The sequence below is a fragment of the Electrophorus electricus genome, chromosome 23 (genome assembly GCF_013358815.1).
Source record: "Electrophorus electricus isolate fEleEle1 chromosome 23, fEleEle1.pri, whole genome shotgun sequence".
NCBI lineage: Eukaryota > Metazoa > Chordata > Actinopteri > Gymnotiformes > Gymnotidae > Electrophorus > Electrophorus electricus.
In genome coordinates this window covers 2,792,007-2,809,501 of record NC_049557.1, presented here as the reverse complement: position 1 = coordinate 2,809,501, position 17,495 = coordinate 2,792,007, and the positions used below count along the sequence as shown (strand labels likewise).

General features: G+C 41.3%; 2 protein-coding genes across 6 annotated transcripts; both read left to right on the top strand.

Annotated features, from left to right (window-relative positions):
- Positions 1 to 4,620: 4,620 nt before the first annotated feature.
- Positions 4,621 to 7,559, top strand: mapre1a (microtubule-associated protein, RP/EB family, member 1a). 5 transcript variants are annotated; one of them, XM_027012760.2, is made up of 8 exons: positions 4,621 to 4,683; positions 5,290 to 5,450; positions 5,748 to 5,893; positions 6,071 to 6,266; positions 6,360 to 6,398; positions 6,566 to 6,669; positions 6,798 to 6,950; positions 7,031 to 7,559. In XM_027012760.2, exons 1-8 carry the CDS (start codon positions 4,643 to 4,645, stop codon positions 7,079 to 7,081), a joined length of 891 nt encoding a protein of 296 aa, XP_026868561.1. In that variant the 5' UTR covers positions 4,621 to 4,642; the 3' UTR covers positions 7,082 to 7,559. The 5 variants fall into 5 exon arrangements, with proteins under 5 accessions (XP_026868561.1, XP_026868560.1, XP_026868564.1 ...); XM_027012759.2 differs by having other exon boundaries at positions 6,360 to 6,430; positions 6,535 to 6,669; XM_027012761.2 differs by lacking the exon at positions 4,621 to 4,683 and adding an exon at positions 4,702 to 4,913 and having other exon boundaries at positions 6,360 to 6,430; positions 6,535 to 6,669.
- Positions 7,560 to 14,524: 6,965 nt separating this feature from the next.
- On the top strand, positions 14,525 to 17,360 carry si:dkey-16n15.6 (organic solute transporter subunit alpha). Its single transcript, XM_027012767.2, has 7 exons — positions 14,525 to 14,594; positions 15,256 to 15,407; positions 15,528 to 15,601; positions 15,699 to 15,854; positions 16,119 to 16,230; positions 16,549 to 16,801; positions 16,933 to 17,360. Exons 1-7 carry the CDS (start codon positions 14,525 to 14,527, stop codon positions 17,358 to 17,360), a joined length of 1,245 nt encoding a protein of 414 aa, XP_026868568.2.
- The last annotated feature ends 135 nt before the right edge of the window (positions 17,361 to 17,495 follow it).

The following is a 17,495-nucleotide window of genomic DNA, read 5'->3' as shown; positions in this document are numbered from 1 at the left end:
AGGAGCAATCAGTATGTTCGTCAAGCTTGCCTCCGGGCAGGTGTTTAACTTTGCAGATTGTTGTTCTAGATTTGATACCTATGGATTTGGTTTATCTTCCGCTTCGTTAGAAGCAATACTAGCATGCTTGGATGAGTTAGAGGGACTGTCTGCACGGCTGCAGTTGATGGATGATAAGTTAACTGTGTTGACAGATTCAGTCTCTAACAACTCTAGGTGGGCAAATAGTATAGAGAATGAGGCCTTTCCAGTACGAACAAATGTTCAGGACTTGGTACTTCCTTTGGCTGATGATGGTTGGATACCGGACATCAGTCAATCCCAATCTGGTTAAGATATGGACGAGGACTGCCCACTGCTGCTTCTGCCGATCTTATTTCATTAGACAATTCGAAAGTTGCTGTGTTTACCAGTTCTACAGTGACAAAAGTGGGCTTGAATTCTGGTGTTAGCCTGGCGGGCAGTACACCTAGAAGAGAGCAATTCACTGATTGTAGTGTAATATGTCGCAACGTTCGTGAGTCATTCTCGTCCTGCCCGAAGAACAGAATGATGGATGATCTACAGTGGTTTAAGGCTTGCGTCAGTAAGATACTGCCTCTAGGTCACCCAGGGGCGACAGTTCGTAAACTTACCATGCTTGGTAACACTCCGCCAAAGGCTGAGGAGTCCAAACTGAGACTGCTCAAAGTAGTTCTCTCGAGTCCTGATGAATGGAAATCACTTCTACGATTTGCCTTCAAACTGAAGGGCTCTGACATCAGTCTGCAAGAGGACTTAACTCTCACTGACAGATTAAAACATGCAGAGGCACTCAAGGATCTGAGGGCACGTCGTTCCACAAGTGAACAAGGCCTTACCCTTGTGGGTTTTCAGGTGGTGTGCCGACAGTTCATTACTACCCTGTCACAGGGGATATTGTTGGCACACAACCCGAGTATTGTGATAGACGACTACTTAAAGTAGTTCTTACAAACGTATGTAGCATAGGTAATAAGATGCTGGGTCAACTGGTAGATGACTTCAAACCAGATGTCATTGCAGTGACCGAAATGTGGCTCACATCCCGTATTCACGATAGTGAAGTGATCTTACCTAACTATTCTTTGTTCAGAGCTGACAGACCAGTCCTACGTCATGGAGGAGGAGTAGCTAACTACGCTAAATCTGACATTGACATGAGTAGGGTCATTACGTATGCATGTGCTAACGATACAGTTCAAGCAGTGGCCTTGACTGCTATTGTGCAACCCAACAGTATCAGCATTGTGGTCTTATACAGAAGTCCAGATATCCTGGACACTGCGGTCTTCAATTTTTTGAGGTCACACACATTGAATAGGTGTTTGATTCTAGGAGACTTTAATTCTCCTGAGATATGCTGGAGGGCTCTGACAACTTCCCCAGGGTCTAGCGCCTTTGTGAATAAGCTTTTTGAGTTCACACTGGAAAGTCCATTGAGGCAGTTCCTCAACAAACCAACTAGGTTTATGAGTGAGCAATTGCCATCAATTTTAGATCTGGTGTTTGCTAAATCAGAAGATTATGTCCTATGGGCAACCGCTAGGATCCAGTGACCATGCGGTGTTGCTGTTTAGATGCAACCTGACGAAACTAAGGAATGATGGTCGGATACAGTAACCAAATATATGGAAGGCTGACTTCCCAGCCATGAGAGATAAGGCTAGAGAGGCACCTTGCTACATCATGAATTGTGACACTGCAGACACTGCATGGGACAAATTTGTACAGTTCTTGAGTGATGTATCTTCACATTACATACCGCTACGCTCTGCTAGGGAAGTAACTGCCAGGCCACCATGGATCGGTTGCATAGAGAGTAAGAGTCTACGTAGGCGTGCCAAACAGTGGAAGTGCTATGTGAGGGCCCCGACCAGTATCACCTGAGAAGTCTACAGGAGTGCGAGGTTGACGTGCAAAAGGCTTTTGCGAGCCTCTCTGTTACGATATGAAAGCGAGCTAGCTGGATCAGCTGTGGTGAACCCCAAATTATTTTTCTGGTACATCAAAGCACGTGGGTGCAGAGTGGAATCTATTTCACTTCTCTTGGGTGATGATGACACCCCAGTCACTACCAACTTAGAAAAGGCGTGTGTGTTGGGGAAACAACATGCCACTACTTTCACATTGGAATCACCACTGCCATCAGATATTGTGACTGCTTTCACACCAGCAGATCACTCACTTTGCAGTGTGGAGTTTTTAGATGGTAGGGTGCTCAAGGCCCTACAGGAACTGAATCCATCGAAAGCATCAGGGCCTGATGCATTCCATCCTAAACTCCTGAAGGAACTGGCATCTGAACTGTGCGTTCCTCTGGTGGCAGTGTATTGGAAATCGTTTGATTCAGCTGCCTTACCTAAGGTCTTGCGGGAAGCTGTGATGTGCTCAATTTTCAAAAAAGGTGAGAGAAGCCAACCGGTGAGCTATAGGCTGGTTATCTTGACCAGCATTATTGTGAACCTAATGGAGAGGATTGTTCGTGAGCAGCTGGAGGATTACCTAACTAGGCCCCATCTACTGAGTGATATTCAGCATGGTTTTCAGAAGGGATTTTCCTGCCTGACGAACTTGCTATCTGCCAAGGAGATGTGGGCTGACATGGTTGAGCAGGGCCATGCCATGTATGTAGTCTTTATAAACTTCTGCAAGGCATTTGATAAGGTTCCACATCAAAGACTTTGTTTCAAAATGAGAAACTTTGGTATATGTGGCAGGTTGTTGGACTGGATCTTGGCCTTCCTTGAGAGTAGAGAACGGTGTGTTCGTGTTGGCACTAGCATGTCACCTAGGACTTGCCATTATTAGTGGGGTCCCTTAAGGGTCTGTACTAAGGCCCATACTGTTTTCCTTGCATGTGAATGATATCCCCGAAGCCCTGGATCTGTCATCCCTGTTGTTTGCAGATTACCTTAAACTATGGGCTCCTGTGGACAAGCCTGGAGAGGCGGATAACTTACAGAGTGCCCTAGATCGGCTCTGGGGTTGGTCGGAGACATGGGAGCTACCAATCAACTGGGAGAATTGCTCTGTACTGCGTGTCGGTCCCAAATTGCATGCAACAAGCTATCAGCTTGGAACAGTTAATATTCCCTCCATCAAACAGATCAAAGACCCAGGCTTCACCCTTTCTGGTGATTTTAAGGCTAGTGATCAATGGCAGGATTCAGCCACGAAGGGTTTCCATGTTCTATGGATGCTTCGTAGGGACTTCGGTAAAATCACCGGTGATATATTTGTTAGGATATTCTCAGTATTTGTCAGGCTACACCTGGAATATTGCATTCAGACGAATCCACCCTGTCTCATGAGGGACAAAATGGCCCTGGAGTGTGTTTTATGGATTAGCATCAAAATGGTATGCAGCATGCGAGACATGGACTATGGCACTAGGGATGTTCTCCTTGCACTATAGGTGGCTTCGAGGTGACCTCATTCTCAGCTGTCGTATGCTCACGCATAAGATTGGATCTGACCTAACTTGCCTATTTACACCAGCTCCCCTACCAGCCCTTCGGAGACATTCTATGACTGCATCAGACCTGAGGCTCGGCCTGCTAGGCAGGTTATAGACTCGTGTAACTCCCTCCCTGAGGACGTCGTCTTGGCATTGTGAAGGAAAATGCTTAATGCTTGTTTAAAGGAGGAAGTAAGGAATATGTGACCTTTAAGTGACCTTTGCCCTCAACTTAACCAGTCTGCAAGAAAGGTGAATAGACAAGTGATGGAGTATGACAGTTATCGCTTAACTGTTGCTGGGCAGGGGTGCAGCAGCAGGGAGTAACAACTTGCTTTTAGCCAGAAAGAATATTCAAGAACAGTTGGGAGGCCTAGCACCTGGAGTCATGAGATTAGCTCATGAGAGAACAACGGGGAATGGTGGGGGTATATGAACTCATGTGAGAGAGAAGTTTGGGGCTTCTCTCCCTCCATGCATAAGGGACAGAACCAATAAAACTCACTCATCTGCACATCTGGCTCGAGTCCTATTGATTTTTCCTCCACAGCACCCACACTGCAGATTTCAAGCAACGATTGGATGCCCTTTCCCTGCATCTACGCATGTTCCCACATGCGTAGTCCCACTCTTCTCCCTTTACTTCCCGAGCACACTTTTTTTTACGCTTTCTTCTTATTTAATTTTTCTTCTGGCTTTGACTTCATTTCACCAATGACCCGCCTTTCCTCTGCCCACTTAACTATTTTTATTTATTATGTCACACGACGGGTGCCAATGGGGACAGCTGTCACTCGTCGCGTGGGCCTTACTGGCTGGGATGTGGTCGACTTGTGCGTGCTACCTTGGTCCCTAGGTCCCTAGGTCCTTCCTAACATCCCCATCTGAATCTGAATCTAATAAAGAACTGCTTCACTGGCCTTTTCGTTTCAAACTTTTGTTCTGAGCGTGACACTCATTTTACAATAATTCAGGAAAGGTCAAACTAATCTTTCCATCATTTTATTTATTTATTTATTTATTTATCTATCTATCTATCTATTTATTTATTTATTTATTTATTTATTTATTTATTTATTTAAAAGAAATCACCACTGTTTAAAAACACGACTGCTCGGACATCTATCACGTGATACCTGGAATGCACCAATAGCAGAGAAGTACATGAAGCCCCAGAAGCGGCAGCGTACGAACTGCGGTCTGAGGTACGCGGAGAGTTTACGAGTGTTTTTAAACAATCTTATTTTTATATAGATATGTGAGTTCGATACTTGGTCAAGGGTGGACTGTATGACCTATAATTTGTGGGTGTTAGGTTAGCTAGTTAAACAAAGTTTAACCAAAGTGCGAGTTGTTTGACATCGAGTCCACTGAAGCACAGCCCTAGTGTTTTAGTTAGCTCACGCTAGCTGCTAAGCGCTAACACAGCTGTTTGGTTAGTATTCCTCCTGTATTTTGTCATCTATTACCGTAGTTGGATATTTCCAACATACATGAGTGTGGTAACAGAAGTATTAACGTGAGCTATGAAAGTAGAGTGGCAAAGTGCGACGACTAATTGCGTAGGGCATATAACATGAACTAGCTGGCTAGGTATCTAAATATCTAGTGTTAAGCAATTTAGGATTTCTTTTTAAATTACCAAGCACGATAATGTTAGATTTTAAACCCTCAGTAGTTTTAAAAGTGGGTGGCGACATGTCTTCCTCTTTTTCAGCAGTGGTTGGCTCGCTAGGTGTAAGTGGTGGCATAATTATTATAGCTTTACTGAAAGCACCGAGTTAAAGAAAGTTATACTGCTGTCTTAACAGGGTCTTTCTGAATTACACGTCGATATATTCGTCCTCTTCAATGGCTGTAAACGTCTACTCTACATCAGTAACCGGTGACAACCTTAGTCGCCATGATATGCTAATATGGATCAACAACTCTCTGCGGATGAACCATTCTAAGATCGAACAGCTCTGTTCAGGCAAGTGAATTTAACATGCGTAACCAATTCATGTTACAGCCTACTTTGGTTTTAATTTGGTCCTTGACTAAAAGAGATTTCAGCAATTAACATTTTTAGTGTAGAATAAAGAGTATTGTTAGTGAAAGGAGCTACACGACAACGTTAAACTTTGGTATAAAATGGGATTTTCCGTGTTATGTAGCTATTTGAGTCAGTAAGGCATATTTACTCATGTAGTTCTAAATTTTATAAATTACAATTAGAAAAGTCTGAGTGTCTATTCAGTGGTGGCTTTTATTGCTACTGTTTGTGTAGGTGCTGCCTACTGTCAGTTCATGGATATGTTGTTCCCATCATGTTTGCCATTGAAGAAAGTGAAATTCAATGCCAAGCTGGAGCACGAGTATATTCACAATTTCAAAATCCTTCAAGGCAGCTTCAAGAAACTTGGTGTGAATAAAGTGAGTAAAGCCAAGTGTCATTACTCACTTGGCTTGCGTTTGGTGTAGACCTAATGTTTCTTCACAACAAAGTATGTTAGTCAAAATAAAGTAATACATTATCCCTCATGGGATATACTTTTGTTACTTTTTGAAAAATGCAATTAATTTGAGATGTTTCAACTCTGCTCCTTACAGATTATTCCTGTGGACAAACTTGTGAAAGGGAAATTTCAGGATAACTTTGAGTTTGTGCAGTGGTTTAAGAAGTTCTTTGACGCTAACTATGATGGGAAGGACTATGATCCAGAAGTGGCTCGTCAGGGGCAGGAGATTGCTGCCTCAAAGTCTCCACTTACAGCTGTGGCTAATAAACCTAGGAAAGGCATCTCAGGTGAAGGAAAATACTAGCTGAGATGGATATATTTCACATCTTGACTAACTCCTTGCCTAAATTGCATATTTGTGGCATTTTTCTTAAACATAGATGCACGCATCACTTCAGTCAAGCCAACAGTTCCAGTTGGTAAGATACATGACCTGCTAAGTTCACATCAGGTTAAGGGCACCTTGGTATTTTTTATTTTTTTTAAATAGTCACAATGTTGCACCACTACTTTATTCTCTCACCTTTGACTATGGTGTGCCTCATTGTTACACAGCTCATGTGCTGTGAACCTTGTTGTTCTCCAGCTCCACAAAGGTCAGCCACAGCTGCTCCCAAGATGTCACCAGCTGCAGTGCAAAGACCAGAGTCAGGGGCTATGATTGAAGATGGAGAAGAACTTATTCAAATGGTTTGGCCCTGATCAAAAAAATGTATAATTTACATTGACATTTCTGCTTCCATTGGTTGAGTATGAATGAAGATTGTATAAAGCACCTTCATATCCAATCTTAACATTTTTGCTATATTAATAACCAGGTCAGTGATCTGAAAAGCACCGTCACAGATTTGGAGAAGGAGAGAGACTTTTATTTTGGCAAACTGAGAAACATTGAGCTTGTTTGCCAAGAGAAAGAAGGGGAGGATGACCCCACATTGAAAAAGATACTTGATATTCTATATGCCACAGATGTAAGTGTTACTTCAGATAACGGAGATATTTATATTTCTAGTAATGTAAGTAATAATTGACCTTTTTTCCCTTTCAACAGGAGGGTTTTGAAGTTCCAGGGCATGGCACAGGTGAACCAGAAGAGTTTTAAGCAGTCAGTAGGAATGGTTTGGTGTAAAGTTAATGTTTGTGCAACTGTGCACGCTTGCATATGTGCACTGGCACTTTGCTTCCTCAAGTCAGCCACCTTTATTCCACAGCTTTTGCACATTGACCTATGAATGTTTTAGATTCAGAAAGGTTCTGTTTCTGTGCCATAAAATGTTTTTCTTATTGACCTAAGAAGTAACATTATTTTTGATAGAATATATTATTAAAGTTGTTTCCTTGTTGCACTTTCTAAATCAGTGACGTATTGAGTCCATTTTTAAAGATTATTTTAAGTGATAAAACAAGTCCCTGCATTGAGACATGAAGCATCATTGCAGCATTGTGCTCATTTAAAATAAATACTTAAAATATTAAAAAAAAAATTATATAGAATGGAGTATTTCCCAAATTTCTGTGTGAACTACCTTTGTGCATTGTTGCATGTCGGTTTAACAAAAGCCATTACAATTGTTTATCAAGAAGCTGTCGTTTTGTGTGGCTTGATGTTGGCGTTATAGGTTAACTTCCTCTAAAGTGCTTAGACACAGGATGTGTGATCAGTTTGTTCTCTGTGGCTTTGCTTCTGGGCACTTCCCCTTCTTGGGGCACTAGAGGGGAGGGAATTCATGTGTAACCTCTTCTATATGCAGTGCATTGTTGAAGTGGGGGTTAGCTAAAGAGGACATTTATAATTTTCTGGCACACCGTAGTATACCAGGACTGCAATCTTCTGAACCGACATCTCTGTTGGAGCCATTCTTCCAGTTTGGGGGTCACTGGCACTAGTGCTCCAATTACCACAGGAACCACAGTTTTCTAGTCTTGGTATTTCTTGAGCTTCACATGGTCCCTTTTCCTGATGTTGTCACATGGGATTGCCACATCTATCACTATGGCCGCCTTCTGCAGTTTACCCACCATGACCACGTCATATTTAAATTGACTTGTCTTGGGCTTTTGAGTAGTGAGTATTGATGTGCTTACTTTACAGTAAGTGCACTTTATGTACATATATTGTACATACATTCTACAGTGCACAGTTAGTCAGTTGCCATGTACATTTTTTTAATTCAGAGTGAACCACAGCTGAACTACAAAGGGTTTGAAATAAAATGACAAGTATCTTCTCTAGCTGCCTGTTCTGTAAACTTAAGTGGTTATGGGTGCATATGCACGGAAAGTTGTGTATGTGTTATATGTTTGTTTTCCGTTTAAACATGGGCACAGTTGTGCATGCATTCAAAGGGCAAGCTACAAGATTTCAAATGAAGTGTATTTACCAGCAGTTGAAAATGGGATTTAAAAAAATTAGGGATAAACCAAACACATGACCTCACTTTATAGGCATCACATTGGACTGGATATTTTAAGGTCAAAACAAGCTAGTCTGGTCAGATCATTGTGAGCAAGGGAATGTTCAGTTGGCAATAAGATAGGAACATCCTGTTTTCTAACTGTGTATTCAGTCCAAGTAATTATGGCTTGTTGAATGCAGAATCACATAGCTGTCTGCATTTTCAGTACTCCATGTTTGTGTGTTTATATGCTTTTTGACTGAAGAGAAAGACACCTTGCAGCCTTCAAACAGTCCCAGTGTAAGTGTAGTCCATCCTGCTGCATGTTAGACAGCATCTTTTCATAAATGTCATGTCAAGACTCTGATTTAGAGGTTTAAAAATGCATAATGCACTAATGTAAGACGTCTTGGGTATTCGTTCCTTCAAAAACCTCACAGGCAACTGAAGGGGTCACATAAAACACCAAGGGCCACTTCCCAGACCCTTATTAAGCCTAAGACTAGACTAAACAAACTTTAAAAGTATTTCACTGTTGGCATTGCTGTTTAGATCCAAACTACACTAGACATAATCCATGTTCACTATACCAGTCCAAAAGCTGCAATGGAGTCCTGGAGTCAGGTACAAAATGCTACATACTAGGAACTTCTACATTTTTATAGCTTTCTTGATATGTATACATCACAGGAATGAACTAAGCTCCTTCTATCAGGGTATTAGTTCGACCAGTTCTACATATAATTTGAAAATGTGTGTGCTTGAGATGGTTTATATCATTCATAATTTTATTCACATATACATGGATCCTTCCTTAAAGATTGGAGAGTTTACTCAGTTACCATAATTACCATATACATGTGGTAAATGAATTAGCATGCCCTTACACAGTGTTTACTTATTTGATATGTACAATTGATTAGTGAGATGCTTCACAAGATTGGCCAAATCCTCTGGTATAACAACAACCAGCTCTTCATCTTCTAAAGGTGCGTGTCAAGAAAGGTTTTAGTAATTTGTCCAAAGTGCATCTAGTCCAGGGTCATCCAGTGTTCTCTGCAGTGGAGTCAGTGGGGCTGCAAGTTTTCGTTCCATCCAAGAAAAAGTACAACTGTTTAAGGACTGAGATCAACTGAGTAAATGAGTGAAAACAGGTGTGCAGCAGGTATTATTATAGGTCAAATGTCACTGCATATCCCTTAACAGTTAAATAGGATTACTTGTTTCATGTTTACAGCACTACCCACTTCAACTTTCAGAATGTCAGTCTGTGCTTCAATTATTTACCAGGGTATGTTCACCCTATACTTAATTTATTGATTAGTAAATATAACCATAATTTGATACATACATTTAGTTTACTATTTTATTTTTGTTGTAGTTTTAGTATATTTGGCCCTGCTTGGGAGTACTTGTGTGGCACAGTGACAGGAGGTTTTGATGGGATAATCTGAAAATGAAACCCCCTATATAACTACATATTAGTGTGTTTCTTGTCTAGCCCAGAAATAATGGTGCATGATGGGACATCCTGAGTGGTTAGACGTTTATGCAGTTCCACAATCAAACCACCCAATGAGGTCATGGCTAGGGCCTATGACAGCAACAAGCACCATCTCATCATTGCAGCTGTGCTTGTGGAGCTCCCCCTGGTGGATGACATCAGTCTAGCGCAAGCTTTGACGCTACTACTCCACTACCCTTACTATAATGCTTGTTTGTAGATTATAGGGATCCTCTGCATTAACAACAGAATATGTGTATCTGAGTAAAGCAGACATGCCATGTCACGTATGAGTGTGCCATAGAAATATAAATATTAACAAAACTATGATTTACATACAAATTACTTGGAGGTCAATTGATTTGTGCATTTATCCTAAACATTTTACTTACAAATTGTGTTTCTTTTTAAATTTATTTTCTAAAACCACTACTGAGAGGTCTCATCTGATCTCATTTACTGTTTACTCTTTAACAATATTTTTATCCAGTTTATTGATCACCTTTATCCATTTTATTGATCTTAACATATTTATCATTTCTCCCTCTCTGTCCTCTCCTCTTCCACGGTCACCCAGTGTAACATAGTAACTATTAACATGACGACGAGACAGACCATTGTGGGATCAGTACCGGATAGAAGACATCGGCTCCATGCACACACACACTAATTGATAAAAGCCCCACGTAACACCTGTCCACTTCCTTTGTTGCCACTTAGTGTGTGAGTGAATATTGTTCAACTGTATTTTCTACAATCCACTACTTTATCTTCTAATGACCACACATTTATTTTCATTTCATTAATAGCATGGCATACATTTGGCCAGGAGGTGTAGCTTCTAAGCACCTCTGAGTGCATGCGCCTTGAATAGGATGAAAGGCCAGCCACAGACCCAAAGAAAATAGTGTGATTATTGCTGTCGATCACACCAAGTCTAGAATGGATACAGAAAAGGTGCTAAGCCTGGAGAACGGTATATACATTGTAGGCAACAAGTTGTAGAGCCATTATCTTCTGGGAAATATAGTCATAAGCAACAAAAAGCTATTTTATACAGTTAGTCATACTATGCCACCTTAAATCATAGTAGCGTAGTGCCTACACTGTTTTTTAAAAACCAACACTTTTGTTATCAGGTGAATGGCATGGACGGATGAATAACTGTATTTTGAAATGAAATTCTAAAACATACTACCTCAGGTGATGGAATGTCTAACTCCGCCTAAACTACTGAGGTCATGATGTCATCTTAAAGGGGCAGTACACCGGGACTACGTGAAACATTACCATCTCCTTGACAGCTTTGACCAGCATACCAACTAATGATGGCTACACAGAGCAAAATAGATGGACAGTGCAGCATGCACTTGCCATTGACACTGTGTTAAACAAGGCATATATTATATATGAAAAAAGGGTAAGAGTTGCCAGAGGTTATCACTACTTTATTCCTATCCCTGGCTCTAGCTTTTCTTCCATGTGTCTTACTACAATCCTAGGTCCTACATCTCACAGACTCCAAAAAGTATCCTCCACAACACAGAGACCAGACTCCCAGCAAACCTCATCTACCCCACATTGCTTCCTCTGTCTGAATCGGTGGCGGTAGGTGGACTGTGGAGCTGCAAGTCTGCTGTCAAGAAAGCTGACTTCATCTCAGTTATGGACTCCCTTCCCGCTTAAATTTTCCGTGTGCTAACAGATCCGGATCACTCCGGAGGTACTCAGTAACACCCACTCCTCTATCTGTTCTTCTTCATACTCCACGAGAAACTGGCACGGGAAGTGCTACAGGCTTACTTCTGTCCCAGGGGTGGTGCGTCACACCTCTTTCACTGTCATCTTAATATTTCCTAATTCAAATTCCCTGCTGTTACATTCTGCTTGTTATCCATCAACCAGCAGGGCCTCTAGGAACCTTAATATAAGAGCTGGACATCCTTCTTGGACTCTTCCTTTCTGATGGAACCCCTTACTCTCATTGGAGACTTCAACGTTCCCTCAGGCAAGCTCCTGTCCCCCTTTATTCTTCCTCTTTTAGACTCATTCATCAACTGACCTCTGACTCTCAAAGAAAGCAATGTCCTGAACTTGGTCTTCAGATGACCTTTCTTGGCTCTAGACATCAGCGCAACCCCACTCTACTTCACACAGTGTCCTTCACCTTGGCCTCCCCACTGCACTAATAATCCACTACTCATACCCCCTCCCACCTTCAACCTACACTCCATCTCTCCTTCCAGAGAGCTTTCAGCATCCTTACATCTCTACCACACCGACTCCTTTTCCTCTCCAGCACTCAAACCTACCAAAACTTGCCTCTCTTCACTTTTTACATCCATTGACCTCCTCTGCCCTCTGTTTTCCAGACCAAGGAAATCTTTTTCTGACAAATTACATTTATTGGTTACATTACTTGGCACTTTCCTTATCCAAACCTTTTGAAGACATCCTTGGTTATTGGTCCCTTATCATTTTCTTCATAGCTTTTAAATCCGTGTTGTTATTGGGCTCCATATCAACAAGACAAGAAAACCCCATCAAACAAAAGGATTGTGGTTCTCAGAAACATCCCTTTTTTATGAATAACTAACAAAATCAAATGGTTCAAGTGTCAACCTGCTTTACACATCTTGTTAATTGCTATTCTGAGACTGGTATAAAAATTTATTTATTTTTACTGGCTTATGTTTACAACTGGAAACAATACACATATGTCTTTTTTTCCCTTCAGAGTAGCATTTAGGTGTACTGGTACTGGGTCTTTACACCTACTTTACAGCGTCATAGTCCTGTGAGACGCATTAGCTTACTTCTCCCAAGGTTTTAACTTCCTCGACATGTGGGAAACTGTGGGCAATTGGTTACATGGTTTAATATCCAAGTTTAGAAGTCCAGGGATCTCCTCCCCCGTTTGAATCATACGGAACACTTCTGCGAATGAGAGGGGCACGAACTGTGCTGCATCGAGCTTCGTTTCCGACTGTGGACGCTCCCCAGAGGCACGGATTTCGTCACTTCGGGCAAAACGGTCTTTAACCGAAATAGCGTCAGCTTCTACATCACACATCACACTTTGCTCAGACCGATGGCCCGCAGACCACTCCTGGAAGCCAATTAAATCTATTGCCTCGACGAACCTACAACAGAAGCAAACAATCGTTTAACTTAAACACCACATTTGCGTTTAGAGCACTGCCCCCACAAACACGCTTCAACACGTACCTGTTGTAAAAGAAGATCTTTAACTTTAGCACATCTTTGTTAGTTTCTAGTATATTTACTTTTTTCAGACCTTCTTGAAAACGAACATCATTGTCAAAGTCATACGAATCAAACCTGCTGAACACAGAATCCATCGTAGCAAGTCTATGCTCCAGTCGGGAGCCACAAATTAGCTAACGTTTGCGAATTTAAGATTTAGCTCTCATACTCTTATGTAAACAACTTTTAGGTGATAATAAAATTTCATAATCAACGGACTAAGAGAAAGTCTTATCTCTGTTATTTAGCAAGAAATCCCAGCAAGGCTATAGTGTTTCTACGTCACCGAAGACAAGAATTTCAAAATAAAAGGCCTTGACTTGACAAAATTACAGAGAGCTCACAGAAAAAGCCAGGCCCACTTATTAACTCTTTTATCAACCGCATTATATTGATCGAAAATTCCATCTATGAGCCACCTAGATTTTATCTATCTATCTATCTATCTATCTATCTATCTATCTATCTATCTATCTATCTATCTATCTATCTATCTATCTATCTATCTATCTATTTTATTGATTAATTCATTCATCAACCTTAAGAAGTATTACAGGCCATTTTACTATCTTATTCACTTGTCAGAGACGTGTATTTCCCAACTTTATATAAAGTTATCTAAATTTTTTCTAAGGTTTAGGAGAGTTTATCTAAAGTTGGGCCGGTGTAGTGGGTAACAATGTTGCTGTTGCTGTGGGCAACTGGGGTTCATTCTCCATCTGGAAAATGCACTATGCTCTACCAATAAGACTCCTTGGGCAAGATTCCTAACAGTACACTTGCCTTCCTCTGTAACATTATTGAAATTGTAAGTTGCTATGGATAAGAATGCCTGCCAAATGTGTAAAATTTAAAGAGGCCATCACTGGGTGGTTAATCCTTATTCTCTTACAAATTACACACCAGGACTTTTTTTTTTAAACAATTACCAAAAACAACACAAATATGTCTATTCAATTTACATTTATTGGTTACATCACTTGGCACTTTCTTTATCCAAACCTTCTGAAGATATGAAATGCTATTATTACTGTACTTATAACAGAGGACATGCAAGAGGATGGACTTGGCCCTTCACCTGTGACTCTACCTGTGTTTGTCAATCATTAATTTCTGAGATCAGGAACACATCACTCAGACAATCAGAGACTTCCTTAGCATGGAGCGGACTTAGCACAATGATGCACATAGTCATCTAATTTTTCCTTTGCAACATGCCAGACAGTAACTTTTTTCATGCATACTGAATCAATTTCTGATGATGAATTAAATAATAAAGCCAAGGTCTAGGCACAAGCTACTACTTTGGGGTTAACATCAAAAAGGCTGCCAACCCCCTTTGCTGGTTTCCTGAGAACTCCATATTCTCAGAATCACCATGCTCAATAGAGAGGATAACTGCAGCTTGATAGAGGCTGAAATCCCACTCTCATCAGATTTCTTCAAAGGTAAGGCTAGCTTCACACTTCAGCATTGTATTATCTGAGGCATGAAGCCTCATTGAGCTGTATACACACAATAAGCATTAAATCATTCAGCACATATGTCTGAGCAAAATAAAGACAACCAGGCAAATAGACATTGAGCAGCTTCTAGAGGACTTCCCATCAATTTTTATAATAATACCTCTGACTTTCCTATATATGGCCACAAAATCTTTGGAATTACCATCAGACTATATGCTTTACATATATTGTACACAATTAATCAGTATCCATCTTAGGATAATATCTATCATTACTTTTGAAGTGGACAATGTGATGACATGTTACATTATTCCATGAGAATTGATAAAGAATGAACTAGGCTTTGATCTTTCAAGAATTTCTATAGGCCATTTCTAGAATTTGCAGTCAGTATGTGGCTGTTAGCAGTTTCGATATGGTTTATTAATACAATACTAGACATTAAATAATATTTGTTAAAATGTTGGGTAAAAATAGTATTTAAACGTAACACAGGTGTTTTCAGAATGGTGTACTATGAAATAAATGTGGCTACATTTTGTTCCGGACATTGATTTGACCTTGCTACACTATATATTATACTGTATATTCATCTCAATGCTTTTCAAATGTGTCTTGTTTATGTTGTTTTCTTTACATGAAGTGATTAAAGATGAGATGTGGCTGTTCCTCATCCCGGCTGTACTGGCTGTCCTGCTGCTGGCCCTCTTCCTTGAGGAAATTGGCTTCTTCCTCCGCCACGAACCTTCATCCAGACGCAGCCGGCTCTGCCTGTGGATCCTGGGCATGTACCCGGTAAAGCCGCACCTTCGATCCGGCTAAAATAAATCAGCAGATGGTGCTATCATGTCATTTTCTTGGGGGGCATGCTACCTGCTGGTGTTTTTTTTTTTTACTGTAGTCACTTCCTGTCAGGTTTTTGGAATGACATCCATCGTTGCATTGTATGTGCCCCGATCGTCCTCACTGTGCAACTTTATAGCTTCTCTGTAAGTAACTTTTAAAGATGTTGTACTTTTATTTTGTTTTATGTCTCTATATTGGGATCAGTCAGGGTCATAAGAACTGCATTGTACTGTCTTGAAGATATCACTCCATCACCCTGCTGAAGTTCATGGGTCTCATCACAAACTTTTTTGGGGGAAAGGCACAAATGCTTGAAGTGCTCGCGGGGAAGCAGGTCTCTCCCAACCCTTTCCCTTGTTGCTGCTGCTGCTGCTTGCCCCTCATCAACATAAACAGGTACACTAGTCAAAAAGGGTGCAGCAACACCTGGAATTTGCTTTGCGCTACATCATTAAATCTGCCTTGCCTTGCCTTGCCTTTCTCTGTTGCCCTTTTTGGCACTGCATTCATGTATGTTGTTATCAAGAGACACAGGCTACTTTAAAGGCTGCGGCTAGGTGAGGCTGGATTAGGCTTGATGTGTTGTTGACAGGATGGAATAATGCAGGGCTGTTAGACAGTAACCTGGCATGATGGCCCCTTGCTCCTGCTGTGTTACAGGACAAGTCTGGGATGTATGATGGCTGCTGTGTTGCAGCTCTCTGTGGTCAGAACACTTCTGTTCTTCATCACTCTTGTGCTCTGGACAGACGAGCAGTATGACTATGGGGATGTGAGTACAATGTGCCATTTTGACATGCTACACGCGTAGTGTCTGGTTTCCGGTAATACTATAAGGAAAAATGTATGGAATCAAAAAGGTTATTAAATGTATCCATGTATTAATTGTATGTATCTATGAAAACGTATGCCATAAAGTTTATTAAAAACATTCAAAACAACGCTTAGAGAGTTTCAGCTTTCAGTTACTAACCTCTAGTTGTCCAAATTCTTTAGTAACTCAAGTCATTTGTTTCTTCAACAATTCAGTGTTTTGCAGGTATATCCACCATACCAACCACAATGCATTTCTTCCCCCTATGTCCTCTAGGTGGACTCAGTCAATCCCAATGTGTATGTGAATGCAGTCACTGCTATATCCACATTTCTGTCCTTCTATGGCTACCTGTTGTTTTACAAGGCAACGAAGAGATCACTGCATGGTTATAGACTTCGTGCCAAGTTTGTCTGCATTATTGTGGTTTTAGTCTTATGTGGACTTCAGAGTGGGATTCTGGAGACCATGGGAGCACTTAAAGTTGTGCCTTGCACACCTCCTTTCTCCGATCTGTTCCGCTCTCAGTGTAAGGAATTATCGAAAGAGGAGCAATCTTGGAATTTAATATCATTGTTCACTTTTTTTTTGGAGTGTTTAATTTTTTAAAAATAATTCTCTATCTTCTTCTCTCTTCTTGTCGCTGTCTTCCTCTCTCAGTAATATACCACTACTCTGTGATTGTAGAGATGTTCTGCATCAGCCTCTTTGCTCGAAACATATTCCGTAAGGTGGAACCCAGCCCAGATGGCACTTTTGGAATGGAAAAGGGGATCCCGAGTAGCACCAGTAAGGCAGTTCAAACAGAGGCTGAACCACCCCTTGCAGTGCAGCTCAGCACCCAGGCAGAGGACCCTTGGTGCTCTAACCCGGCCTGCAGCCGTGACAGTGACGACAGCCTGTGCAGGATAGAGCACGCCCCGCTGGACCGTTTCCCCTTCCCCTTACAGACCGGGCCTCCAGAACGGGCAAACCCAGAGAGAGACAGCACTACGCTAACCAGGGAGCACAAGAGCAGAGAGCTACCAACCATCACTGTCAGTGCCGAGATCAACTGTGTGGAAAACACAGATGTGACAGTTGTGTAGCAGTAGAAGTATCAAGATCACATCCACGTCGCTGACATTGTGGTCTCAGTCCAAGTTAGCGGTTGTGCTTAGGGGCCATCAAGTAATAATGCATTAACCTCCATATGCTCTGACTATAGCTCATCCATATGCTTA

Excerpts from the sequence above, each read along its gene's own strand:
- mapre1a (XM_027012759.2), top strand. The coding sequence starts at position 4,643 with ATGAAGCCCCAGAAGCGGCAGCGTACGAACTGCGGTCTGAG. Across the intron at positions 5,451-5,747 it reads GATCGAACAGCTCTGTTCAG|GTGCTGCCTACTGTCAGTTC; the intron begins GCAAGTGAATTT and ends CTGTTTGTGTAG. Across the intron at positions 6,267-6,359 it reads ACCTAGGAAAGGCATCTCAG|ATGCACGCATCACTTCAGTC; the intron begins GTGAAGGAAAAT and ends TCTTAAACATAG.
- si:dkey-16n15.6 (XM_027012767.2), top strand. The coding sequence starts at position 14,525 with ATGCTCAATAGAGAGGATAACTGCAGCTTGATAGAGGCTGAAATCCCA. Across the intron at positions 14,595-15,255 it reads CTCATCAGATTTCTTCAAAG|TGATTAAAGATGAGATGTGG; the intron begins GTAAGGCTAGCT and ends CTTTACATGAAG. Across the intron at positions 15,602-15,698 it reads TGCAACTTTATAGCTTCTCT|ATATCACTCCATCACCCTGC; the intron begins GTAAGTAACTTT and ends ACTGTCTTGAAG.